General features: G+C 39.2%; 1 protein-coding gene across 1 annotated transcript in view; it reads right to left on the reverse strand.

Moving 5' to 3' along the window:
* Positions 1-22,709, reverse strand: part of LOC106870198 (fasciclin-1) — a 41,775-nt gene extending 19,066 nt beyond the window's left edge. Inside the window, exons 1-5 of the mRNA XM_014916202.3 lie at positions 22,172-22,709; positions 15,335-15,506; positions 9,621-9,727; positions 6,901-7,070; positions 1,545-1,701 (exon numbers count right to left, since the gene is read on the reverse strand). Of these exons, the coding sequence (XP_014771688.1) occupies positions 1,545-1,701; positions 6,901-7,070; positions 9,621-9,727; positions 15,335-15,506; positions 22,172-22,339 (774 nt within the window). The 5' untranslated portion in view covers positions 22,340-22,709. The remainder of the gene's footprint in view (positions 1-1,544; positions 1,702-6,900; positions 7,071-9,620; positions 9,728-15,334; positions 15,507-22,171) is intronic.
* Positions 22,710-24,659: the final 1,950 nt, after the last annotated feature.

Here is a 24,659-nt window from a genome sequence, read left to right on the forward strand (position 1 = left end):
AGGGCCTGAAAGTAGCAGTGGAGGAACTGAAACAGCGCCCCGTTCGTGGAACAAATAGGGGCTGCAATAAGAGTGGAGCACTTGCAGAAAACAGCACTGCTTGGAACCGCTCGAATACTCCAGAAGGTGTTCAAAAAGTAAGAGGTAGTGAACAGCTGACACTGTAGTACATCTCCAGCGTTATAAGCTGTGCAATGGCAACAATAACAACAACAACAACAACAACAACAATAATAATAATAATAATAATAATAATAATCCTTTCTACTAAAGGCACAAGGCCTGAAATTTGGGAAAGGGGACTACATCAACCCCAGGACTCAACTGGCACTTATTTTATCAACCCTGAAAGGATGAAAGGCAAAATCAACCTCGGCAGAATTTGAACTCAGAACATGCAGGTGGACGAAATACTGCTAAGAATTTTGCCCAGTGTCTTAACAATTCTGCCAACTCACTGCCTTAATTAGGAGACCAGAAATCGGAGCTGGTGAAGTCATAGAAATTCTCCAACAACTACTTCTGACTCTCTCTGGAGGTATGGCAAGGAACTAAATCTTACTGGTACATATGCTCTCCAGCAGTAACCTTCTCCAGTTGGGATTTGACCATAGTCTCCAGCAGCTTCACATAGCTGTCTAAATTGAGCTTAAGACTCTATTCAAAGATGTGCATCAATATGGCATCACTCTCATTGAAGACACACCCACAGGTCATCACAGTTTGGAGAAACTTAGCTTTCATGATGCCCATGACATGTCTTACAGCCTTTACTACATTCACAAAATATTGAACAGCAGTCATGATGTCAGCATTTTGATACCCAGCATGAATCATTATGATACAGGTAAATGTTTTCCAATATTCAAACAGTTTCCACTTCTCTATGTCAGCTACCTTTCCCTCAACTACAACTTTAATCTGTATGCGTTCCCATATCACTGACTGTTCACCAATACATCAAGCTGGTCCTGAAAAAAAGGAGACATAAAAAATTATCAAATTTAACCAGAACATCTTGTATACATACCAAAAAGCTAAAGGGTAAAGACCTCCTTCAGTCATGAATGACCATAGGATTGCACCTAGAAAGTTACCCTCCAAGGCACAAGTCTGGGAAAGGTGGTTTACGGAAGACCAGCAGTCGCCCATGCATACTAGCCTCTTCTCTCCATACCAAAGATGTTATCCAAGTGAAAGGCAAAGGCCAATACAGCTTGGCAACAGTGACACTGCAACTCATTTCTACAACTGAGTGAACTAGAGCAATGTGAAATAAAGTGTCTTGCTCAAGAACACAGTACACAACCCAGTCAGAAAATTAAACTCACTACCTCATGATTGTGAGCCCAACAGTCTAACCACTGAGCCATGCACCTTCACCACACACACACACACACACACACATGCATGCATGCATACATGTATGTTTGTATGTACAACCAAGTCTCCATGAAGGATTATACTTTACCTAATATGCCATGACAATTCAAAATAACTAAGATTAAGCAAGTAATGCAGTGTTTCATTTTAAAGACAACTACCTTTTTTATGCTTTCTTTGTCATTGCTTAACTGTTCAAGTTTCTTGTCATCAACTTTCTGCATTGCTTCATCAGAGGGTACAAAAAGAGTCATTCTGTTCATATTACGCAACTCATCTTCAATAACAGAGAACACTTTTATCAACTTATAGAATTTACTGCAATTAAAGAAATTGAGATGGATATTACATTTAATAAGATAGACATAGTTTTATAATTTTCAGAAAAATGAAATAGTAAATTATTAGTGGCACCTGGAGAGATTCCATGTTTGATAAATTTTCTTATTTTGGTGTGCAAATTTATATATATTCATAAAATTGTTTCACAATCTTTTATCTTTTACTTGTTTCAGTCATTAGTCTGTAGCTATGCTGGGGCACTACCTTGAGGAATTTTCTGTCAAATGAATCAACTCCAAGACTTATTTTTCTTTTTAAAACCTAGTACTTATTCTATCAGTGTCTTTTGCCAAGCCACTAAGTTACAGGGACATAAACACACCAGTACTGGTTTTCAAGCTGGTGTGTTCATGTTGTGACAGACACACACACACACACACACACACACACATACATATATACAATGGGGTTCTTTCAGTTTCCATCTGCCAAATCCACTCACAAGGCCTTGGTCAGCCTACTGCTATAGTAGACATTTGCCCGAGGTTCCATACAGCAGAACTGAACCCAGAACCATGAGGTTGGGAAGCAAGCTTCTTACCACACAACCACACCAGCACCTATGAAACATAATGTGAAAGATTTTTATGATAGTGAGTTAAACAACAGTTCGTAGGTTGTCCAATATCTTGTGAATGGAATTGATAGATAGAAACAGAAGCCTGTTATGTGTGTGTGTGTGTGTGTGTGTGTGTGTGTGTGTGTGTGTGTGTGTGTGTGTGGGTGTGGGGGTGTGCATGCATGCGCATGTGTTGTGGGAGAGATTTTATATTTTCTCTTTATCTTACATGTGTTTTGCTGACTGTAAGCAAAATAACAGCTTGTGTTATATGACTGCAATCAACTGCAAAAGCACATCCAGGCTTCTTGACATGTCTTGACATGGTGTAAGATCTTTGTCAACAAAAGAGGTTTGTAATTATAGTTAGGCAGTTAGTTGTTTGATAGACTTGGGGATTATTACTTTACTTGGAACAGGGGAAAGTTGGCAACAGGAAGAGCATCATCTGTAGAAAATCTGCTTCAATAAATCTCATCTGACCATTGCAAGCAAGAGAAAGTGGAAGTTAAAACGATGATTATACTGGTAATATTGCACTGGTAAGATTATAATAAATTGATCCATAAAAGAAACAGGCTTGGAAGGACTGGAAGAACGGTGGTAGCAGGGAATTGTACCAATGTGCCAGAAGGGAGGCTAGGCGACAGGTTTATTTAGCCAGAGGGGAAGCAGATAAGGAAAGATTTGCCAATGTTCTGCGCCGTGAGGACCAAAGACTCGAGGTATTTCGTGTTGCAAGACAGTGTAGGAGAGAGAATAGTGATGTTGTAGGAGAGAAATGTGTTCGCATGGATGATGGTACGCTTGCATTAAATGAGGATGCAAAGAAAGAGGTCTGGAGATGCCACTACGATAGATTGCTTAATAAAGAGAATGAATGGGAGAAAGAGAGCCTGCCTTATGTCGACCCAATAGAGGGACCAGCTATCCGAGTTGATAGTACCAGGGTAGATAAAGCAATTAAGAGTATGAAGACCGGGAAAGCCCCCGGCCCATCAGGAATCACTGCAGAGATGCTCAAAATATCTGGCAGTGTTGGCTATAGCCTAGTCACCCGTATTACGAACCAGGTGATACACGAAGGAGTCATACCCTATGACTGGTGTAGCAGCATCATAGTCAACTGCTACAAAGGTAAAGGGGACGCTTTAGATACAAATAATTACAGAGGCATCAAGCTGTTAGATCAGGTTATGAAAGTTACAGAGAGGGTCATAGCCCAACTAATTAGGGAGCGAATCAATTTAGATGAGATGCAGTTTGGGTTCGTGCCAGGTAAAAGCACTACTGATGCCTTATTTCTAGTGAGACAGTTGCAGGAGAAATACCTAGCTAAGGATAAACCTCTGTACCTGGCTTTCGTTGACATGGAGAAAGCCTTTGACAGGGTCCCCCGATCCCTTATCTGGTGGTCAATGAGGAAACTTGGGATAGAAGAATGGTTAGTGAGAGCTGTGCGAGCCATGTACAGAGATGCTGTCAGTAAGGTGAGGGTTGGAAATGAGTACAGCAATGAATTCCGGGTAGAGGTAGGGGTCCACCAAGGTTCCGTCCTCAGCCCCCTATTATTTACCATAGTCCTCCAGGCAATCACAGAGGAGTTCAAGACAGGTTGCCCCTGGGAGCTCCTCTATGCTGATGACCTTGCCCTAATTGCGGAGTCACTATCAGAACTAGAGGAGAAGTTTCAGGTGTGGAAGCAAGGTCTAGAATTGAAGGGCCTTAGAGTCAACCTAGCTAAAACCAAAATCCTAATAAGTAGGAAGGTAGATAAAACACAAACCCCTTCAGGTAGATGGCCCTGCTCAGTATGTAGAAAAGGAGTAGGTAGTAACTCTATAAGATGTACCCGGTGCAAGCTATGGACACATAAGAGGTGCAGCAACATCAAAGGCAGGTTAACTAGCAAGTTAGTTTTTGTTTGTGGCAGATGTTCAGGTGCAATAAAGACTGCAAACAAACAGGAAACAACTTCTATCTCATTCCAGGGTGAAAAACTAGAGGTAGTCGATAGCTTCCGCTATCTGGGCGACCAAGTTAGTAGTGGGGGTGGGTGCGCTGAAAGTGTAGCTGCTAGAATAAGAATAGCCTGGGCAAAGTTTAGAGAGCTCTTACCCCTGCTGGCGACAAAGGGACTCTCACTCAGAGTAAAAGGCAGACTGTATGACGCATGCGTACGAACAACCATGCTACATGGCAGTGAAACATGGGCTGTAACTGCTGAGGACATACGTAAGCTCGCAAGGAATGAAGCCAGTATGCTCCGTTGGATGTGTAATGTCAATGTGAATACCCGTCAGAGTGTAAGTATCTTGAGAGAAAAGCTGAACATTAGAAGCATCAGTTGTGGCGTGCAAGAGAGACGATTGCGCTGGTATGGACATGTGGTGAGAATGGAGGAGGATAGCTGCGTGAAAAAGTGCCACACCCTAACAGTTGAGGGAACCCGTGGAAGAGGTAGGCCCAGGAAGACCTGGGCTGAGGTGGTGAGGCAAGACCTTCGTACATTGGGCCTCACCGAGGCGATGACTACGGACCGAGACCTTTGGAAATGGGCTGTGCGTGAGAAGACCCGGCAAGCCAAGTAAGATCGTTGCCAGTGCCCCTGGACTGGTTCTTGTGCGGGTGGCACATGAGATGCACCATTTTGAGCGTGGCCGTTGCCAGTACCGCCTGACTGGCTCCTGTAGGATTTTCGAGCGAGATCGTTGCCAGTGCCCCTGGACTGGCTTGTGCGGGTGGCACATAAAAGACACCATTTCGAGCGTGGCCGTTTTCGTGCGGGTGACACGTAAAAGCACCCACTACACTCTCTGAGTGGTTGGCGTTAGGAAGGGCATCCAGCTGTAGAAACTCTGCCAAATCAGACTGGAGCCTGGTGTTGCCATCCGGTTTCACCAGTCCTCAGTCAAATCGTCCAACCCATGCTAGCATGGAAAGCGGACGTTAAACGATGATGATGATGATGATGAATCCATTGCACTATTCAACTTACAGCTGAGATCGGTTATTTCTTACAAACTGCAAACAGCATCTGTCAACTTTAATGTATGAATCATTATTATCATTATTATCATTATTTTAATATCCCCTTTTCCATGCTTACATGGGCTAGACAGAGTTTATTGACAGATTTTCAATATCAGATATCTTTTCTATCATCAACCCTCACCTATTTCCAAGCAAGGTAATATTTCCTTATGGCCAGACATGTTTTTCACAGAAATTTTGGAAATGAATGACAGTGACAATCATTTCATAACTATCACACAATATCAAGACATGAAAAAAACATGTATATGCATACATATATACAGTTATATATATACATATATATGACAAGCTTCTTTTGGTTTCCATCAATCAAATCTACTCACAATGCTTTGATCAATCTGGGGCTATAGCAGAAGATACTTTCCCAAGGTATCATACAGTGGGATTGAACCCATTCAAAACCATATGGTTAGGAAGCAAACTTCTTACCACACAGCCAAGCCCATTCTTATCAATTAAGTGTTGTTGTAAAAGCTTTCCTAATGTTTAAATGACACTAAAACCATTTGTGTATGCAAACCAAAATTCTTGCACAGTCATTTCAAACACTAGTTAATCGTTTTTCAACATGTTACATATCATTATGGCATCCAGTCTCACCATTAGCCAATAAAAGAAGATAATGCATTGGGCTAAGATAAATAAGAGATCCTTGTTGGTGGTGCATTTCTTAGATGCATGTCTTGGTGCATGTCTCTGTTTTCTGGAAGAGTTCCATTTTTACCAATAAACACAGCAGCAATTTTATTACATGTAAGAAAATTGTAATATCTAATGTCAAGGCCTTCATCTGCAGTGCAGTTTATATATTCAGGGAACTGTATGTTTTTTTTTTCTTTTTGAATGTATATGTCTGTTTCTGCAACTCTGCCAAATACATAATTTTGGCTCTTTGGTAACTGTTCCTTAGCGATATTTCGTCTGTCTTTATGTTCTGAGTTCAAATTCCGCCGAGGTCGACTTTGCTTTTCATCCATTCGGCATCGATAAATTAAACACCAGTTACGCACTGGGGTCGATGTAATTGACTTAATCCCTTTGTCTGTCCTTGTTTGTCCCCCTCTATGTTTAGCCCCTGGTGGGCAATAAAGAAATAAAAAACGTTAGCATGCCGGACGAAATGCTTAGCGGTATTTCGTCTGTCTTTACGTTCTGAGTTCAAATTCCATCGAGGTCGACTTTGCCTTTCATCCTTTCGGGGTCGATAAATTAAGTACCAGTTGCGTGATGGGGTCGATCTAATCGACAGCCCCCCCTCCCCCAAAACATTTCGGGCCTTGTACCTAGGGTAGAAAAGAATATCATATTTCAGGGTTGTTTCCTCTGCCTTTCTAAACTTAACAAAGCTAATGGAACATTTTCTCTTCAATACAAATGTTTTAATTTTAGTTACTTAAACAATTTTGGTTCACTTCAATAAGTATGTTAGCACCAACTTAAGTATATTTCTTTTCTATGAAGGAGGCAATTCTAGAATGAAGTACTCCCCTATTCCCTATCATTCATTCAAACATAAACATATATGAAAAATAGAGAAAAATAAAACTGTGTATACACACCTGGTTTTAACACGGCTATCTTCAGGTTTCTCCAGATATACAATAGCTTGATTGTTGCTGGTTACTTGCAAAACTGTGTCGATAATATGTAAAATTCCATTTACGGCATTGAGGTTTGACCGTATAATGCGAGCACCATTGATGTAGATTTGTTCAGTGTTATCAGAATTCTGAAGAGAAAAGATTTATAAAATGAATGAATGAGTGGGTGACTGGGCAGAAAGCAGAATAGATAGACCAAGGGACAGAAGAATAGAAAGATAGTTGGGAACGAGTGGTAAAAAGAAGTTTTGTCCTATGTCTTTGTAACATACAAGTGTAAAAAATTAAGTGTCTACTCTTTTACTTGTTTCAGTCATTTGACTGTGGCCATGCTGGAGCACTGCCTTTAGTCGAGCAAATCGACCCCCAGAACTTATTCTTTGGAAGCCTAGTACTTATTCTATCGGTCTCTTTTTGCTGAACTGCTAAGTTACGGGAACGTAATCACACCACCATCAGTTGTCAAGCGATGGTGTGGGGGGGGGGGGGACAAACACAGACACACAAACACACATACATATATATATATATATATATATATACATATATACAACGGGCTTCTTTCAGTTTCCGTCTACCAAATCCACTCACAAGGCTTTGGTCGGCCCAAGGTTATAGTAGAAGACACTTGCCCAAGATGCCACGCAGTGGGACTGAACCCGGAACCATGTGGTTGGTAAGCAAGCTACCTACCACACAGCCACTCCTGCACCTGTTATTTGTTGTATTTTACAGCCCAGTAAGCAGAATGGAATGATGAAGGTAAATACAACTGAGTAAAAGAGCAAGCACTCAATATACAAAACCATGACCTAATTCTGCTTCCTGATTGAAACCATTCCACACAAATATGGTACAAATAATCCACTACAATGATAATCCTCACATATTTACGCCTTACACTACTTAGCATATAATGTAATACATTATATATATATATAGATAAATATGTAAACATACGTAGTCTTACTAATTAAGCTCAATAAACCAATTGAGAGTAAGTGATCAGGAAGTAAGCCTTATACATTTTGAGTTTTCCCTGTACCTTCTGAGTCTTCCCTATATTGTTTGGGTCTTTCTTGTATCTTTTGAGTCTTGCCTATACATTTTGAGTCTTCCCTATACATGTTGAATTGATCCTGTGCCTTTTAAGCCTTGCCTATGCATTTTATGTCATGCTTATACATTTTGAGTCTTCCCTATACACTGTGTTTTGTAAAGCATCATTCAAAGCAGCAAGCATGACTGAATGGTTAAGAAGTTTGCTTCACAATTACAAGGCTTTAGGTTACATCACACTGAGCAAAACCTTGGACAGGTGTCTTCTACCATAACCTTGGATCAACTCAAATCCTGTGTTAAAATTGAGAAGAAACTGGTCGGAGGTATTTAAGATATATAATTTAAGGGTTTAGCTTTATTATACAATATCGCCCTGATTCTGCCTTGTTACTGTGTTAATCTAACAAATGTTTGTAAAATACTCAGTCACTTTCACCATAATTCAACAAGCAAATAAGTCAATTAATCAAACTGCTGGAACACTCATTGTCAAAACTGGCATGAGATCCATTATTTTTATGTTACCAGCGTTGCCTTCTAGCACTTGTGCTGGTGGCATGTTAAAAAAATCATCCGAGCGAGGTCGTTGCCAGTGCCGCAGAACTGGCTGCCGTGCAGGTGGCACGTAAAAAACACCTTTTTGAGCATGGCAGTTGCCAGTACTGTGTGACTGACCCTCGTGCCGTTGGCACGTAAAAGCACCCACTACACTCTCGGAGTGGTTGGCGTTAGGAAGGGCATCCAGCTGTAGAAAGTCTGCCAGATCAGATTGGAGCCTGTTGCAGCTTTCTGGCTTGCCAGTCCTCAGTCAAATCGTCCAACCCATGCTAGCATGGAAAGCGGACGTTAAACGATGATAACAGAATATTTACAAGGTTTCTATACCTAAATCATCAAGTACTGATCAGATGCTCTCATTAATTTGAGTGATGAGAGTGATGTGTAATTAATTGTGTTGATGTATGTTGCATCGTCATTTATTTTGTACATTGCAGAATGTTTATAAGGTTTTAAGTCCCACAGGAAGACTTTAGACAGGTATAGCATAATAAGCTGAGAGTCTCAGAATCGCTTTCTGAGTATTTTCTCTCATTTTAAAATTATTTCTACTTACCGATTTTACTGGATTAACTGACCTAAAATTGTAAATTTTTCCTTATTTCGTTTTGAAAAGAAGGTAGAAAATGCCAAGGAAATGTTATTTGTAAGCAGGTCAAGCCCTGATCTAGAACACTGGCGATCAAAGCTGTGATGATCACTTTTTTTTTTTTTCAAGCATGGTTTATCCACAGCTGCATTATGCATGGATTTTTTTTCCTTAACAAGATAGCAAGATGTGATTTGAGGGAGATATGGCTGCTATTTCCAGCAGTTTAAGCAATCAAAAAGTCAATGAAATTGCTTAAGTTGCTAGAAATAGCAGCTAAATCTCCTTCAGATTATAGCTTATTATTTTGGTACTGGAAGAGCACATTGCATAATGTAGTTCTGGATAAAAAATACCAAATGTGATGTTCATAGCTTCAATGCCTTTGACCATAGTTCTGTAAAGATCAGGGCCCTAACGTGCCACTAAATAACAGCAAAAGGAATGGCTAAAAAAAGGTACTACTTACGGTATTTAAACTCGGTCTTGAAGTAAATAAAAGATTCTGATTTTTGCTATTGCTTTTTAGGATGCCATTGTTTATTATTTCAGAACTTTGGATCCTCCTATTGTATACTGGAAATTTAAAAAAACTGGAGTCATTTTCAGACAGTTATTTTTTAAGTAAACAGCTTTTTCAAAAAAAAAAAAAAAAAAAACTATCAGTAGGTGCAGGCGTGGCTATGTGGTAAGAAGTTTGCTTCCCAACCACAAGATTCCACTGCATGGCACCTTCAGCAAGTGTCTTCTATTATAGTCTTGGGCCTTGTGAATGGATTTGGTAGATGGAAACTCTAAGTTTGTTGCGCGTGTGCGTGTGTGTGTGTTTGTGTGTGTTTGTGTGTGTGTGTATGTGTGCGTGTGTGTGTGTGTGTGTGTGTGTGTGTGTGTGTGTGTGTGTGTGTGTGTGTGTGTGTGTGTGTGTGTGTGTGTGTGTGTGAGTGTGTTTGTCTCCTACCACCTCTTGACAACTGGTGTCGGTTTGTCTACGTACTTGTAACTTAGTGATTCGGCAAAATAAACACCAATAGAATAAATACCAGCCTTAAATAAAAAAAAGTACTGGTGTCGATTTCTTCGACTAAACTCTTCCAGTAGGTACCCAAGCATGGCCGCAGTCCAATGACTGAAACAAGTAAATGATAAACGATTATCCCATTGGGGTTTTCGCCTTTAAAATGCTCAGTAGTGTGAATATCGTTGCGTAGATATTGTTTATCATGAGTTATTGCTCTTACACTTTGAACAGTATATAAAACGAATGCTTTTTCCTTTTAGCTTTTGCTTTTCTGGTGTTTGGGGTTTAACCCTTTAGTGTTTAAACTGGCCATATCTGGCCAGAATATTATCCTTGTTTTATGTTCAAACTTATGAGATTCAGCCTCTCACACCTACCCTACAATGTCATTCTAAAGATAAATAATCATATCATCAAAATCTTGAAGCTATGAGACAAGGCACAATTAATTCAAAACAATATGAATAAATAAATATTACATTTGACAAAGTAATCTAAACACTAAAGGGTTAAATTGTTGGGTTTTTTTTTCACTGAAGAACACGGTAATTTGGATGGAGTTTTTTCTCTTCCGAATCAATACTGAAGATTAAGTGAACACAGTTGTCTAATATCAACCTGAGATTGTTGCTTTGTAATGGCCTATTATTTTACATTTAACAAGTAGCATTTGAAATAATTGTAGTTGCATGGATTGGACGGAATTTATTGAAGCAGATTTTCTAGTCAGATGCTCTTCCTATCACTATTACTCGTTTCCAAGCAAGGTAATACTTCCTCACGTGACATACTCTCACTGTATATTGGAAATGGACGACACAGCTTGTTTGACAGTAACCACCATTTTACTACAGCTATTATATGATGTCAAGACAAACACATATACACACAAACATAACTACTACTCTAAGGCCTTCGACTGTGTGAGACACAGCAAGCTGCGGGACGTCATGACGGACATAGGATTTTCTGAACACTGAGTCGCACTGCTGACGTGACTATATCAAGATCAACAGTCATCTGTCAGGACGACCGTCGGTGACACCGAGTGGTTCGGCATTGAGAGGGGTGTCCGACAGGGATGTGTTCTGCCTCCATATCTGTACAACATCTATGCAGCAAACCGCCTAAGAGTGGTGAAGGAGAACTACGACGGTGGTGTGCAGACTGGCGGAGAAAGGCTGTACAATCTGAGATACGCTGATGACACAACCCTCATAAGTAATAGCAAGGACGAATTGCTGCAGATGATACGCAAAGTGAAAGACATGAGTGCACTGAGTGACCTATTCCTGAATGTAAAGAAGACAAAGATCTTGGTGGTGGATAAGTACAGGACAGACGAAGGTGACTTCACCGTAGACGGAGAGATGATTCAGGAAGTGGATGATTTTGTGTATTTGAGATTCACAGTCAGCACCAGTGAATCAAGTACAAGATACGGAGAAGTCACGCGATCATAACTGGCAAGGTGAACGGCAGATGTAAAAGAGGCAGACCATCCACCCCTTGGCTGAAAGACATCGCAGCCACAGGATTGTCTTTATTCTCAGCTGTCCATGGGGCAGAGGACAGGAGAGGAGAAGGTAGCAAGACATCGCAATGATCACAGCATCGCATAGTGCGACACCTGACTATATATATATATATATATATATAAAGGAAAGGGATACAAACAACATAAGAAGTGAACCAATATATATACACACAAACACACACACACACACAATAGCTTCACAGACAACTGCAGCAGCTGCAGTGATAACAATGGCAACACCATACACAAACACAAAGAGATACAGGGACTGTACCAAATTTTCAGGCCTTAGGACAGCAGCAGTACAACGAGATGAGAGGAAGGGGCTGAGGGGAAGGCCATACTGCTGCAAAGAACAGTTACACACACACAAGCACACACACACACACACACACACACACACACACACACACACACATGCACACACACACAAACACGGATGCAAAGCATGTGCACATAAGGATACACATCATAGAAGAGCAGAAGAGCAGAATGGCGTAAGTGGAGCAAGAATACACACGGAAAAACAAGAAGTGTCGCTGAAGAGATCACAGATGTGTGACGAAAGATTTCCGAACTATGGACATGAGTTAGAATGAGAACAGTAATAAACAAGTGAAGAACAAATATATAAAGTGCCAGTGTTTATTTGGCAAAAAAAAGACCATTCCAAAATGCAACAATATATATATATATATATATATATATATATATATATATATATATATATATATATATATGAAGATTAGAGTAAAAATGGAAAAGCAAACTGTTTGGCATCACTTGTAAAAGTCATCTAATTTTTTTTTTTACAGCTGTTTCTAGTATAGCCAAGCGTGTGGATCACCGTATTGAGTGAGGATTTCAAAGACTGAGTATACCGTCATCAGAGATGTAAATGTGAGGGAAAGTTTCCAATTGAGGATATTAGTATATTCCAGTTTGTGAAGAATGGGGGAAGGACCAGAGTAAAATAGGAATGCGTATGCAGATCCATGATCAAATGAAAAATAGTTCTCATTTGAAGCTGCTACTGGATATTACCAGTGTTTCAGCAGCACATTGAAGAACCTAGTCTTGAAAATCTTCCCTTGCAGCAGTATTTTCAATGCTGGACAAGCAAGTCTGAAGCTCATTCCTCAACACAGCATCATATATCTTATGTACATTCAGATGCTGAGGAATGCCAACTGGCCCTCTTCTCTCTTTCACTTTAATTATCATCCAGAACTTTGCTCACACCAGACTGTGGTCTGTCCAGCATTCCAATCCATGTAAAGACTTGACATTACAAATGTCATAGATGTCACGCTTGCGAATGATGACATAATACTAGTCAAAGTAGGTGCATAGGCACTTATTAGAGTAGCATTATAGTTTTTAAAAAGCAGCTATTAAAATCGAACTGCTCTCTTCAAAACTTGCACTAAGAATAAGGACAAGGTAAAATTAATACATGCTTTTATAGCAAGTTGAAGAAGGTATTTTATACTGCTTCCCTCTGACTTTTATTTCATGCAATTGAAAAATATGCATTATTTATGGGATGACCCAATATATATCTTCTATTCAAATTTTTAAAGAACTTCTGCATTTAAACTGAATTTAAAGTAATACCATATTGACAGGGTACCAATAAATGATTAATTACTATCGCTCTTTTTGGTTTGTGGCTCAGGTCAAATGAGCCCTCCACAGGAGTGCAGCTTTTAAGCTAGTATAAAATAAAGGAGAAAAAGAGGAAAAAAATGTGAAGATACTGTGGGTATACCAATTTAATAAGGTATGATGCCCAAGCTAAATGTTAGTGAGAGTTGGAAGTAGTTGTTTTACTGCACTTAGACCTGTGGTAAAACTTGAATGGCTTTAAAAATTTGTGGATTAACATAGAGGCTCCATGCTGCTTGTTTAATAATAGTGTAGGATTATGTGACAAGATTAGCTGGGATTCCTTCAAATACAGACAACATGGGACATGTTGGCCTTGATATGGAGGACCTGAGTCTATGACAGACCAAGTTATGTTATGTGATATAATCTTTGTCTTAAGGTAGTGTGTATGCTTTGTGAGAGAAGAGGATTTGCAATGTTTTTCATATTTAAAAGAGTTTAAATGTGCAAAGCATCTTTGTTTGAAATTGATAGCAGCTCCATTATAAAATTTGGTAGAGTTTTGAAGTTTATTAATGACTGTGCACTTGTAGACCACATTAAACTTCCTGTAGTGGGCTTGCAATGGGCATTCAATCACAGCTCTGAAATTGCAACTAGATTTGTTTGGCATAGAGGTATTTCTGCTATGTGAATTGGAGAATGCCAGATTAGAAGGAGCACTATGGTTTAAGGCAGTTCCTTCCAATCTGCTTTTGCTATATACATTGTTATAGATATCATTTTGTACTGTTATTATAGTATTTCCTCTGGCTCTTTATGTTCTGAGTTCAAATTCTGTTGAGGTCAGCTTTATCTTTCATCCTTCTGGAGTCAATTAAATGAGGTACCAGTCAAGTTACTGGGATTTAAAGTATTGTCTAACTCATTCCACTTAAAATTACTGGCCTTGTGCCTAAATCAGAAACTTTTATTATTTTTGTTATTCTCATCATCACCACCAACACCACCACTATCACCTTTTGTTATAAACATAATTCATGAGTTTCAAATGTAACTTTATATTGACAAACTCCAATACTTTATATTCAACTTTATGGAGAATGATAAAAGGAAAGAAAGAGAGAGAATCATCAAACCCTATACTGAGCTGGTACATTAATTATTGACTCAATTATACCTTCTCTTCTGTAGCTCCACTAAACCATTAGAGTTCTTAGTCTTGTGAGCATCCACTACACTCTGTAAAGTGGTTGGCATTAGGAGAATCTAGCCATAGAGACCATGCCAAAGCAGATAGACATTGGAGTTCAACACAGTTCCCCAGCCAGCCAGATCCAGTCAAACCACTCAATGCATGTCAATATGGAAGATAAACATTAAAAGATGATGGTGGTGGTAGTCACAGACAAAAGAAGACATCAGAACCTTTGCAAGTCCTCCAAATGCAGTGAGATTGATATTGTTACTTAATATTCTAATTGAACAACTCTAAGTCAATGCTTTTAGAAAACACTGAATGGAGAGTGAATTCCAAAGAATTACAGTTCTGTAGGTAAAGTACTATGTGTGCAACCTAGGAGATGAGGCACAGTAAGAGTGAGAGATGTGCATCTAAAAAGTTCAAAGGGGAAAGGACCTTTGTTGCAATAATAGAGGAGATTCAGAGAGAAAACTGAGTGTTGCCAATTAGTTAAATACAGATTTCATAGAGTGTAATGTATGCGTGTGTACCCACAACACCATTCTGGAACATAAATTAACTTGGAATTTTGTGCAAATGTTTTCATTTAGATCATTTTAAAACATGAAATTTATATCACAAATTCAGGGGCAATCTCAGATAGTTTGGTATCAAAAGGGTTAATATATTTATGGAGTCAACCAGGTTTATAGGAAGAGAAAGTGAGTCACTAATTGCCTGTAAACTACTGATCAAATTCACCTTTCCCTTCCACTAGTACTTTGTCTATTAACACACACTCGTTACTTTTAAATTTAAGTTAAATTTTGTTACCTGTAAAGAATTTCACAAAATATTCCAAATCTTTCTCACTCATAGATTCAATACTGGTCTTGCGTTCAGGTGGAAGTTCAAAATAGGCTTTGTCGGTGAATGCAAACACAGTTCTGGCAATATTGCTTGTGAAGCTTTCTTCTATTTTTGCCTTTTGTATAAATCCTGAAAACTGACAAAGAAAAAAGAAAAATGTGTTTATGTATGCATGTATATATATATATATATATATATATATATAAATTATTTGTAGCTTCCAATAGAATTGCGGTATTTTAATAACAAAGAGGCCAAGGTAGAGTCGAGGGTAGCACACCTGTGTATTAACAGTGTGTATGGACACTTATGTACTTACTAAAGCATATAGGGATTTGTTCTTCCAGTTATACATACATCCACAAACCAAATACATCCAATGTATGCACAAGATCACATAAAAGTATACTCCGGCATGCAGTCTGCAGTTCTGTATGTGATATAGTATAAATAATAATACAAATGAGCTAAGGTTCACTACAGCTGTTTCAGACATGTTTTTCTTATTGATGAACAAATCAAATGTATCATGTAAAAACATTGTTTCCTTCTTATTTGTTCGTCAATATAAAACTAGCTTGAAACAGCTGTAGTGTATGTATGTATGTATGGATGGATGGATAGATGGATGCATGTATGTATGTATGTATGTATATATATATATATATATATATATATATATATATATATATATATATATATATACAGTAGACCCTCGCAGTAGGAGTGCACTATTGTACGAGTAATTTGCTGTATGAGCCGAGGCTCGTGTGGATTTTTTCTTGATGTACAAGCAGAAATCCACAGTACAAGTGAGTTTCATACAAGCTATCGTTAGTTGGCTCTGAGCTCGCACACGCTCTGCCAACAAGCATAGTCTCCGCTCTCTCAGTTCACGTGTTTATCTCGCTGTGGCAGCATGCTTATTACGTTTTTCTCAATATTTTTGTTTAGTTTTGTGCACTTTTTGTTATTATTTTATAATAATTGGTTGTGTTAGCCATGTGTTCTAAGAAGGTTAGTACAAAGGACAGTGCTGAGAAGAAGAAAAAGTTGATCACGATAGAATTGAAGAAAGAAATCATTGATAAACATGAGAGAGGAGTGTGTGTAGTGGACATAGCACGTCAATATGACCGAAGCACGTCAATATGACCGAAGCACGTCAATGGTCTGCACCATCCTGAAGAAAAAAAGATGAGATCAAGGCCGTTACAACAGCAAAGGGGGTCTCCAAGCTCTCTAAGCAACGCACACCTGTCCACGAAAGGAAAAATTGCTTCTCCTGTGGATCAACAAGAAGCAACTCATCTGCGAGAAAAGACGAGCGCTGTATGGAGATCTCCTGAAGTAGAACCCTGGAATACTTAAGGCCTGCTGCGGTTTGATAATTTCAAGAAGAGGACTGGTGCTCATAGCGTTGTCAGATATGGAAAAGCAACGAGTTCTGACACGAAGGCAGCTGAAGATTTCGTGCGTGAATTCCGTCAGCTTATCGTAGCCGACGGGTTCATCGCACAACAGGTATTCAACTGTGATGAAACTGGCCTATTTTGGAAAAAAAATTGTCCAGAAGAACCAACATAACTGCAGAGGAGAAGAAAATGCCAGGCCACAAACCTATGAAAGATAAGCTAACTCTTTGTGCCAATGCGAGTAGAAACTTGAAGATTAAGGCGCTCCTTGTCAACCATTCCAAAAACACACGAGCGTTCAAGTCACACAAAATTATGAAGGAGAAGCTGCAGATCATGTGGAAGACAAACGTTAACGCCTGGGTCAGCAGGCAATTCTTCTCCGAGTAGGCCAACCTTATCCTCGGACCAGCAGTGAAAAAGTACCTTCTGGAGAACATTCTTCCTCTCAAGACCCTCTTCATCCTCGACACTGCTCCTGCTCACCCTCCTAGCCTCGAAGATATCCTGGACGAATTTAGATTTATAAAAGTTCTGTACCTTTCACGCACTGCCACCCCTATCTTGCAGCCCATGGACCAACAGGTGATTTCTAATTTTAAGAAATTGTGCGCCAAACACCTGCTTCATCGGTGCTTTGAAGTCACCGAGAATACAAATCTAACCCTTCGTGAATTTTGGAAGGAGCACTACAACATGGTTTACTGTCTGTAAATCATTGATATGGCCTGGCAGGGTGTAACGAGGAAAACACTGAATTCTGCATGGAGGAAACTGTGGTCTGACTGCATATCCGAAAAAGACTTCGAGGGGTTTGAGTCTGAAACACCCGTGGTCGAGGAGAGTGTCTCTTGGCAAGTCCATGGGCTTCGAGGTTGATGATTGAGGGCATTAATGATTTCGTCGAGGAACATTCAGAGAAGCTGATGACAGATGAACCCTTGCAGCTTCAGGAGCAGCAGCATTTGGATGCAGTGGAAGAGATTAGTTCCTCGGAGGTGGGCAGTGTAGCGGAGAATGCTATCTCTATGAGTGACATAAAAGCATTGTTGGCGAAGTGGCAGTATATTTCTGAATTTGTGGGAAAATATCATCCTGAATAGCATCTGCAGGTCGTGCAGTTGCTTCAGTTTAATGACACTACTCTGGCGCATTTTCGTAACATTTTGAAAGGCGGGAAAAAAGCAGACTTCTCTTGATATGCTTCTAATGGAACGACCTGCAAGTGTAAAAAGTGAGGAAAGCGTGTCCAAAAAGCCTAAATTAAGCAAAGTGAGAGAGAAAATGCCAGAAATCGTTCTTTCTGAAGTCTTAATGGAAAGAGATTCTCCTTCCAAACAATAATCATCCTTCTCCCCATTCTATCGTCTTTCTCGTGCACAAATCGTCCCATCTCTAAAGTAATTCAGTTAATAAAACCAGATTTCATATTTCTTTTGCATTCTCTTTTTTATAATTGTCATTTTACTTGTAATTACACCTTTACTATTTTAAAACCCATAAAAAATTATTTTTGCGTGGCTTTGGTGGGCTGGAACGGATTAATTATATTGTAGTTAATTTCAATGGGGAAAATTGATTTGTAAAACGAGTAAATCTTAAAACGAGCTCTGTCGTGGAACGAATTAAACTCGTACTGCGTGGTATCACTATATATATATAGAGAGAGAGAGAAAGCGAGAGAGAGAAATACATTTTCTCCTGACAAACTTTCTCACTTTCTATAAACGAATATCACTCACCACTGTGTGTGTATGCATGTGTATAAGGAATTTCACTAGGGTGACAGTGTTTTTCAAAACAGGCATGTAAAAGATAATTTATTTTAATATATACTTTTCTAGTAGTAAATCCGTTCTTTCTTACACACACAAACACACACACACACACAAAACTCACTTGATATGGGGTGGGGTTAAAGATTTAAATAAATTTTGGGCGGAATTCTGGTTTAAGTATCCCATATAACCCATCATAACTATTGTATTTTGGGGAATTTTCAGAGCATGTTTGAAAATTTGTGTTCTATACTTGGGAATTCATACAATTATGAAAAAATGTTTTTTTGATTTTTCAAATTATTTTTTAAAATCAGTTTAAAATGCAGACGACCAGAATTTTTGTTTAAATCCCATCGATGGACCATTAAATGTGTTTATGAGGAGAAAAATAGTGAGAACATCAATCAATACATGTGAGTGTGACAAAAAAACGAGGAAGGTATCAAGTGGTCATAAGACATGCTAAAAATAACAGCTAAATAGCCTTTAAATCACACAAAATAATGTTTGGTTAATGTTTACATCTTGACCCGGAAATGAAAATCAAAAAAAAATAATATTGGAATGGGGGTAAAACAATGTGTAGGAAACGAATATGAAAAAAAAATGCGCGCAAAGCAACGGGAGGGTGGAGAGAGGACTTCGGAAAATTCACAAAATCCGAGCTTTTCCCTCATAACTTTCAGGAAAATGGGGTTTTTTCAATGAAATTTTATAGAAATACCTTTCAAACGGCATACATTACGATTATAAAGAAATTTGTGGAGAAGTTATGGAGGAAAAACTGGGATTTTGTGAATTTTCGGAAGTCCTCTCCCCGCCCCCTTGGAAAAGATTTTCCCCACAAATTTCTTTATAATCGTAATGTATGCCGTTTGAAAGGTATTTCTATAAAATTTCATTGAAAAAAAACCCCATTTTCCTAAAAGTTATGAGGGAAAAGCTCGGATCTTGTGAATTTTCCGAAGTCCTCTTCCCCCCCCCCTCCCGTTGCTTTGCGAACATTTTTTTTTCATATTCGTTCCCTACACATTGTTTTACACCCATTCCAATATTTGTTTTGAATTTTCATTTCTGGGTCAAGGTGTAAACATTAAACAATTTTTTTTTAAATTTCACTATTATTTTTAAATAAGCTTTCATTTTCTGTTCGAAAATGAAGGAAGTGGGGATTGAAATTGCAATCACCAATTTTGTTTTTTAACCTTCAAGGCAAGAAAAACATTGGCCCAAATTGCTACCAAGTGAGAGAGATGGGGGTTGAAAAAGTTCATAAATTTTAAAAAGTTTTTGTTTTTTTTTAACCAAAAAAGGCCTCTCCTATTGTTTTTAAATGTGTAATGCAAAATATGCAAAAAAGAATTGGACAGAATCAATCCGGAAGGAAGGTGGAGGGATTTATAAATTTTCAAAAATCATTTTCCTAAAAAGCTTCCGACCATCCTTTGCAAGAGTGTGGTGAAAAACAAATTCGAAAAATCCCTGTCAAAGTGGAGAAAATCCAACTCATATAGGTGTGCTATTCCGAAAGTCTTTGGTTGACTTTCAGAATACCACACCCACAAAGCAATGTTGTGAAAATTACCTAGCAGCAAATAGGATACTCTGCTAGTGTGTGTGTGTGTAATGAACCAGCAAGGGCGCTTCTAGATCAGTATTCCACAACTTTTTTTTGACTTGCGGTACATTTATATTCTTTTCAAAATTTGGCGGCACACCTGAACTAAAAATATAGCTAAAAGTATAGCGAAAAAATTATCACTGCGACACACTTAGCATTGTTATAAACACCATAGTTGTCAAACTCAGTCTTATGAGATCATGATTGTTCATGAATTTCTGTAAAAATGTTTATTACTCGTCTTTGGACGGCGACGATTGCTTTTTCTTTCATTACAAACAGGGTAGTTGTCAAACTCGATCATATCACATGATATCATATGACTGTTCATGAATTTCCGTAAAAACTTTTTATTTCTTTACTCCTCTTTGGACGGCGACAGTTGCTTCGAAGTGAGAGCAGAAAGTGAGAGAGAAAGCGAAAGATGGATGTGTGTGTGTGTGTGTGTGTGTGTGTGTGTGTGTGTGTGTGTGTGTGTGCGTGCGTGTGTGAGCGTGTGTGAGAGAGAGTGAAGGCATGGTGTCATGTATAAGTGTCTCTCTCTCTCTCTCTCTCTCACGCACACACGCACGCTCGCACACTTCCATTTCATATATACGTACATACAATTTTCACTTTCTCTTCTCTCTGCTCTCACATCAAAGCAAATGTTGCCTTTCGAAGAGGAGTAATGAAATAAAAAAACATTATGATTGTATTTGACAACTATGCTGCTTGTAACGAAAAAATACCAATATTTTAAATTCATTAAAATTTATAATTTATCTAGTAGATGCTTAGCCCCAGACCAACAATGATCGAACAGAGCTAGGTCAGATACATAATTGTCATACGAGGGCGGCGAGCTGGCAGAAACGTTAGCACGCCGGGCGAAATACTTGGCAGTATTTCGTCTGCCGCTACGTTCTGAGTTCAAATTCCAAGGAGGTCGACTTTGCCTTTCATCCTTTCGGGGTCGATTGAATAAGTACCAGTTACGCACTGGGATCGATATAATCGACTTAATCCGTCTGTCTATCCTTGTTTGTCCCCTCTGTGTATAGCCCCTTGTGGGCATTAAAGAAATAAGAAACGTTAGCACGCCGGGCGAAATGCTTAGCGGTATTTCGTCTGTCTTTACATTCTGAGTTCAAATTCCGCCGAGGTTGACTTTACCTTTCATCCTTTCGGGGTCGATAAATTAAGTGCCAGTTGCATACTGGGTCGATCTAATCGACTGGCCCCTTCCCCAAAATTTCGGGCCTTGTGCCTAGAGTAGAAAAGATATCTGATTGTCATACCGATACCATCCTGAATTCTCACGTGTATCTAGGACAGTTGTATTTCAGACGGTAGGAAGTAGTCTGAGAAAACTTTAACAGCTATTTTTAGCCAGTCGAGCGAAAGTGTGGGCTTCAACGAAAATTTTAAAATTTATAATATCGATGGACTGCATTAGTTAAAAAAAAAAATACTAGCTTACCTGTTGCTTAAGAGAAAGTTTTCTAAATACATAACATTTATTTCCTTATAAACATTTTAAACCCTCAAGCATTAAGATTTACGCTAGTTTTAAGTCCCTTGTCTTTATAGTAACTACCTTAGGAGGCGAGAGAAGTCTAAACTGAAATGTTATTATTATATTTTCAAATAGGACAGACGCAAAGGTGGAGGAAAAGGTGTCTGAATCACTGTTACTGCCTGAATGAAGAACGTTATCTTTGGTATATCACAATTGTTGCTTCGAATCACCACACATACATAAGTGTGTGTGTGTATATACTTGTGTGTGTGTGTGTGTGTAGTGTAGTGTTTGTGTGAAACTATAAGTAAAAAAAAATATTCAACGATCACTCAGTACTTATATAGAGAGGATATACAGGTGTGTGTGTATATTCACACATACATACATAAAACACACACACACCTACACACAGACAAAGATACACATACAAGTGCGAGGTAAGACTGAAAGCGAAGGTATAAAAATCTGATAAAAACTTACTTTCGTTAAACCTTCAGCCTTGATCAGCTCTAAAAGATATTTGTCGGCTTGTACAATTGCGTTGTTATTACTTTCCACAGGTATTATTAATGGGTGAAACAATGTAAGTAAGGATGTAATTAAGAAAATTATATTTCCAGGTATGTCAGCCATGATGCTTGCAATCATAAACAAATAAATACATGTAGATTGTATATGTGTGTTTGTGGTGGTGATAGGAAGTTGTGAAGTGATCGTTTGAAATATAAACGAATAATCTAAAACGTACAAAATTTAAAGACAGAAAATTTTCAACGAATTACTCTAACCGTACGCCGTATACGGTTTTGGTATTGTGAATACGTACATATAATGAGTAATATACATATATAAAACACAATCGTTCAGGTCGTCCCAGTTTTGAGAGAGCAGTTGAGACGGGGGAAGAGTAAACGAATGAAGAGAGGAAGAGGGAGAGTAAATTGTATCTACTTTTTTAAACCAATCTATTTTTTCATGTGTAATCTCTCTTTCTGTGTGCGTGTGCGTAGATGTATTTTTTTTACTCTTTTACTTGTTTCAGTCATTTGACTGTGGCCATGCTGGAGCACCGCCTTTAGTCAAGCAAATCGACCCCAGGACTTATTCTTTGTAAGCCTACTACTTATTCTTCCGTCTCTTTTGCCGAACCGCTAAGTTACGGGGACGTAAACACACCAGCATCGGTTGTCAAGCGATGTAGTGGGCACAAACACAGACACACAAACACATACACACACATACATATATATATATACATATATACGACGGGCTTCTTTCAGTTTCCGTCTACCAAATCCACTCACAAGGCTTTGGTCGGCCCGAGGCTATAGTAGAAGACACTTGCCCAAAGTGCCACGCAGTGGGACTGAACCCGGAACCATGTGGTTAGTAAGCAAACTACCTACCACACAGCCACCCCTGCACCTATTATAGACAGGAAGATAGATCTTAATGTAAGGATTTATTGTCTTGAGTGAAAAGCTTAGCAATATTTTGATAATTTAGTTGCATTATTCGACAAGTTACAACAAAAGCTGCCTAGCAGTCAAAGTAGAGGCTATTATGTTGCACCGTCTGAAGTCACCTTTCTGTCAGTTTTTTTTTTCTATGCTGATATCAGTCCTTGTCTTTCGAAGTGAAGAACTCCTTCACTAAAGCTTCTAACTTCTTCTAGTTAATGAAGCGCAGGAAGTGAGTCACGGATCGGAAAAAGTAATAATCCAAGGGAGATATTGTTCCACAATCCTAAAGTGCATAATCAATGGTTAAGCAAGGGCCAGCTTCCGGAACCTGTTGCCAAACATGGGCATCTCGAATGCAAGGTGATGCTTTGTATCTGATGGAATTATGAGGGGTTAATTCACTACAAGTTCGTTCTGGACAGTCGTACCATTGTTGCCAACCTATAATTCCAAACAGCTAGCGCGGATGTATGCTATTGTGCAGCAAAAACACTCGGCATTGGTTAACCGAAAGCGAGCCCTTTTGCACCAAGACAGCGCAAGACCTTATACCGCTCGAACGACACGGAATAAGCTCCAGGAACTTGGAAGAATTGAACTGATGTCACACCCCTAGCTCCCTCAGGTTGTTACCTGTTCCGATCTACGACTCACTACCCACGTTTGCGACGCTTCATCAACCAAGGGGAGGTAGAAGCTTCAGTGAAGGAGTTCTTCGCCTCGAAGGACAAGAATTCGTATTAAAGAACTGGCAGAAAGCTGACTCCAGACGATGCAACACGATGGCTTCTACTTTGAATGCTAAGCTTCTCTGTTGTAACTTGAGGAAGAACGCGAATAACTTACCAAAATATTGCGAAATAGACAGCCTGCCGAACTATATCCAGGCAATGCAACCTCACATCGCCAATACGAAGGTAACAACCTTACAGGCGCATGAGGAAAGAGAAAAAGTCCTCAATGCCCACATGATGATGTGGACAATTGTTCTTAGACCCCAGAAGCGCACAGCCAACAACTTCCAAGCCTGGAACAATGATATCCCGACGCTGTATGGGCTCCGTAAGGACCACAAAGTAACAACTAATCCTGTAGTGGGACCACCAACAAGACCAGTCTGTGGAGCGAATGTCGCTAGTAACTACAGGATTTCCTACTTCCTCTCAATGATCATACGCCCCATAATCCAGATGATGTCACCTGATGTCTGTGACAGCACGGAAGATCTCCTCAGCAGGATCAACGACTGCAACAACACTTGCAACCTGACAGGGTGTATAGTGGGTAGCATGGATGTGGTATCACTATACCCATCTATCGACGTGGATTTTGCAGTGGAAAAGTGCGTGGAGATGATCAACGAGAGCGAAGTAGAGTTCCAAAAAGTCAACACAGAAGAACTGGGCCTCCTACTTAGATTGACATATGACGATGTATATCTAGATAGATACGACCTTAGAGATTTCTGCCCTAGTAGACGTCTAAGAGGTAGACCACCCACAATT

The sequence above is a fragment of the Octopus bimaculoides genome, chromosome 4 (assembly GCF_046866305.1).
Source record: "Octopus bimaculoides isolate indiv1 chromosome 4, ASM4686630v1, whole genome shotgun sequence".
In the NCBI taxonomy this organism is placed as follows: Eukaryota; Metazoa; Mollusca; class Cephalopoda; order Octopoda; family Octopodidae; genus Octopus; species Octopus bimaculoides.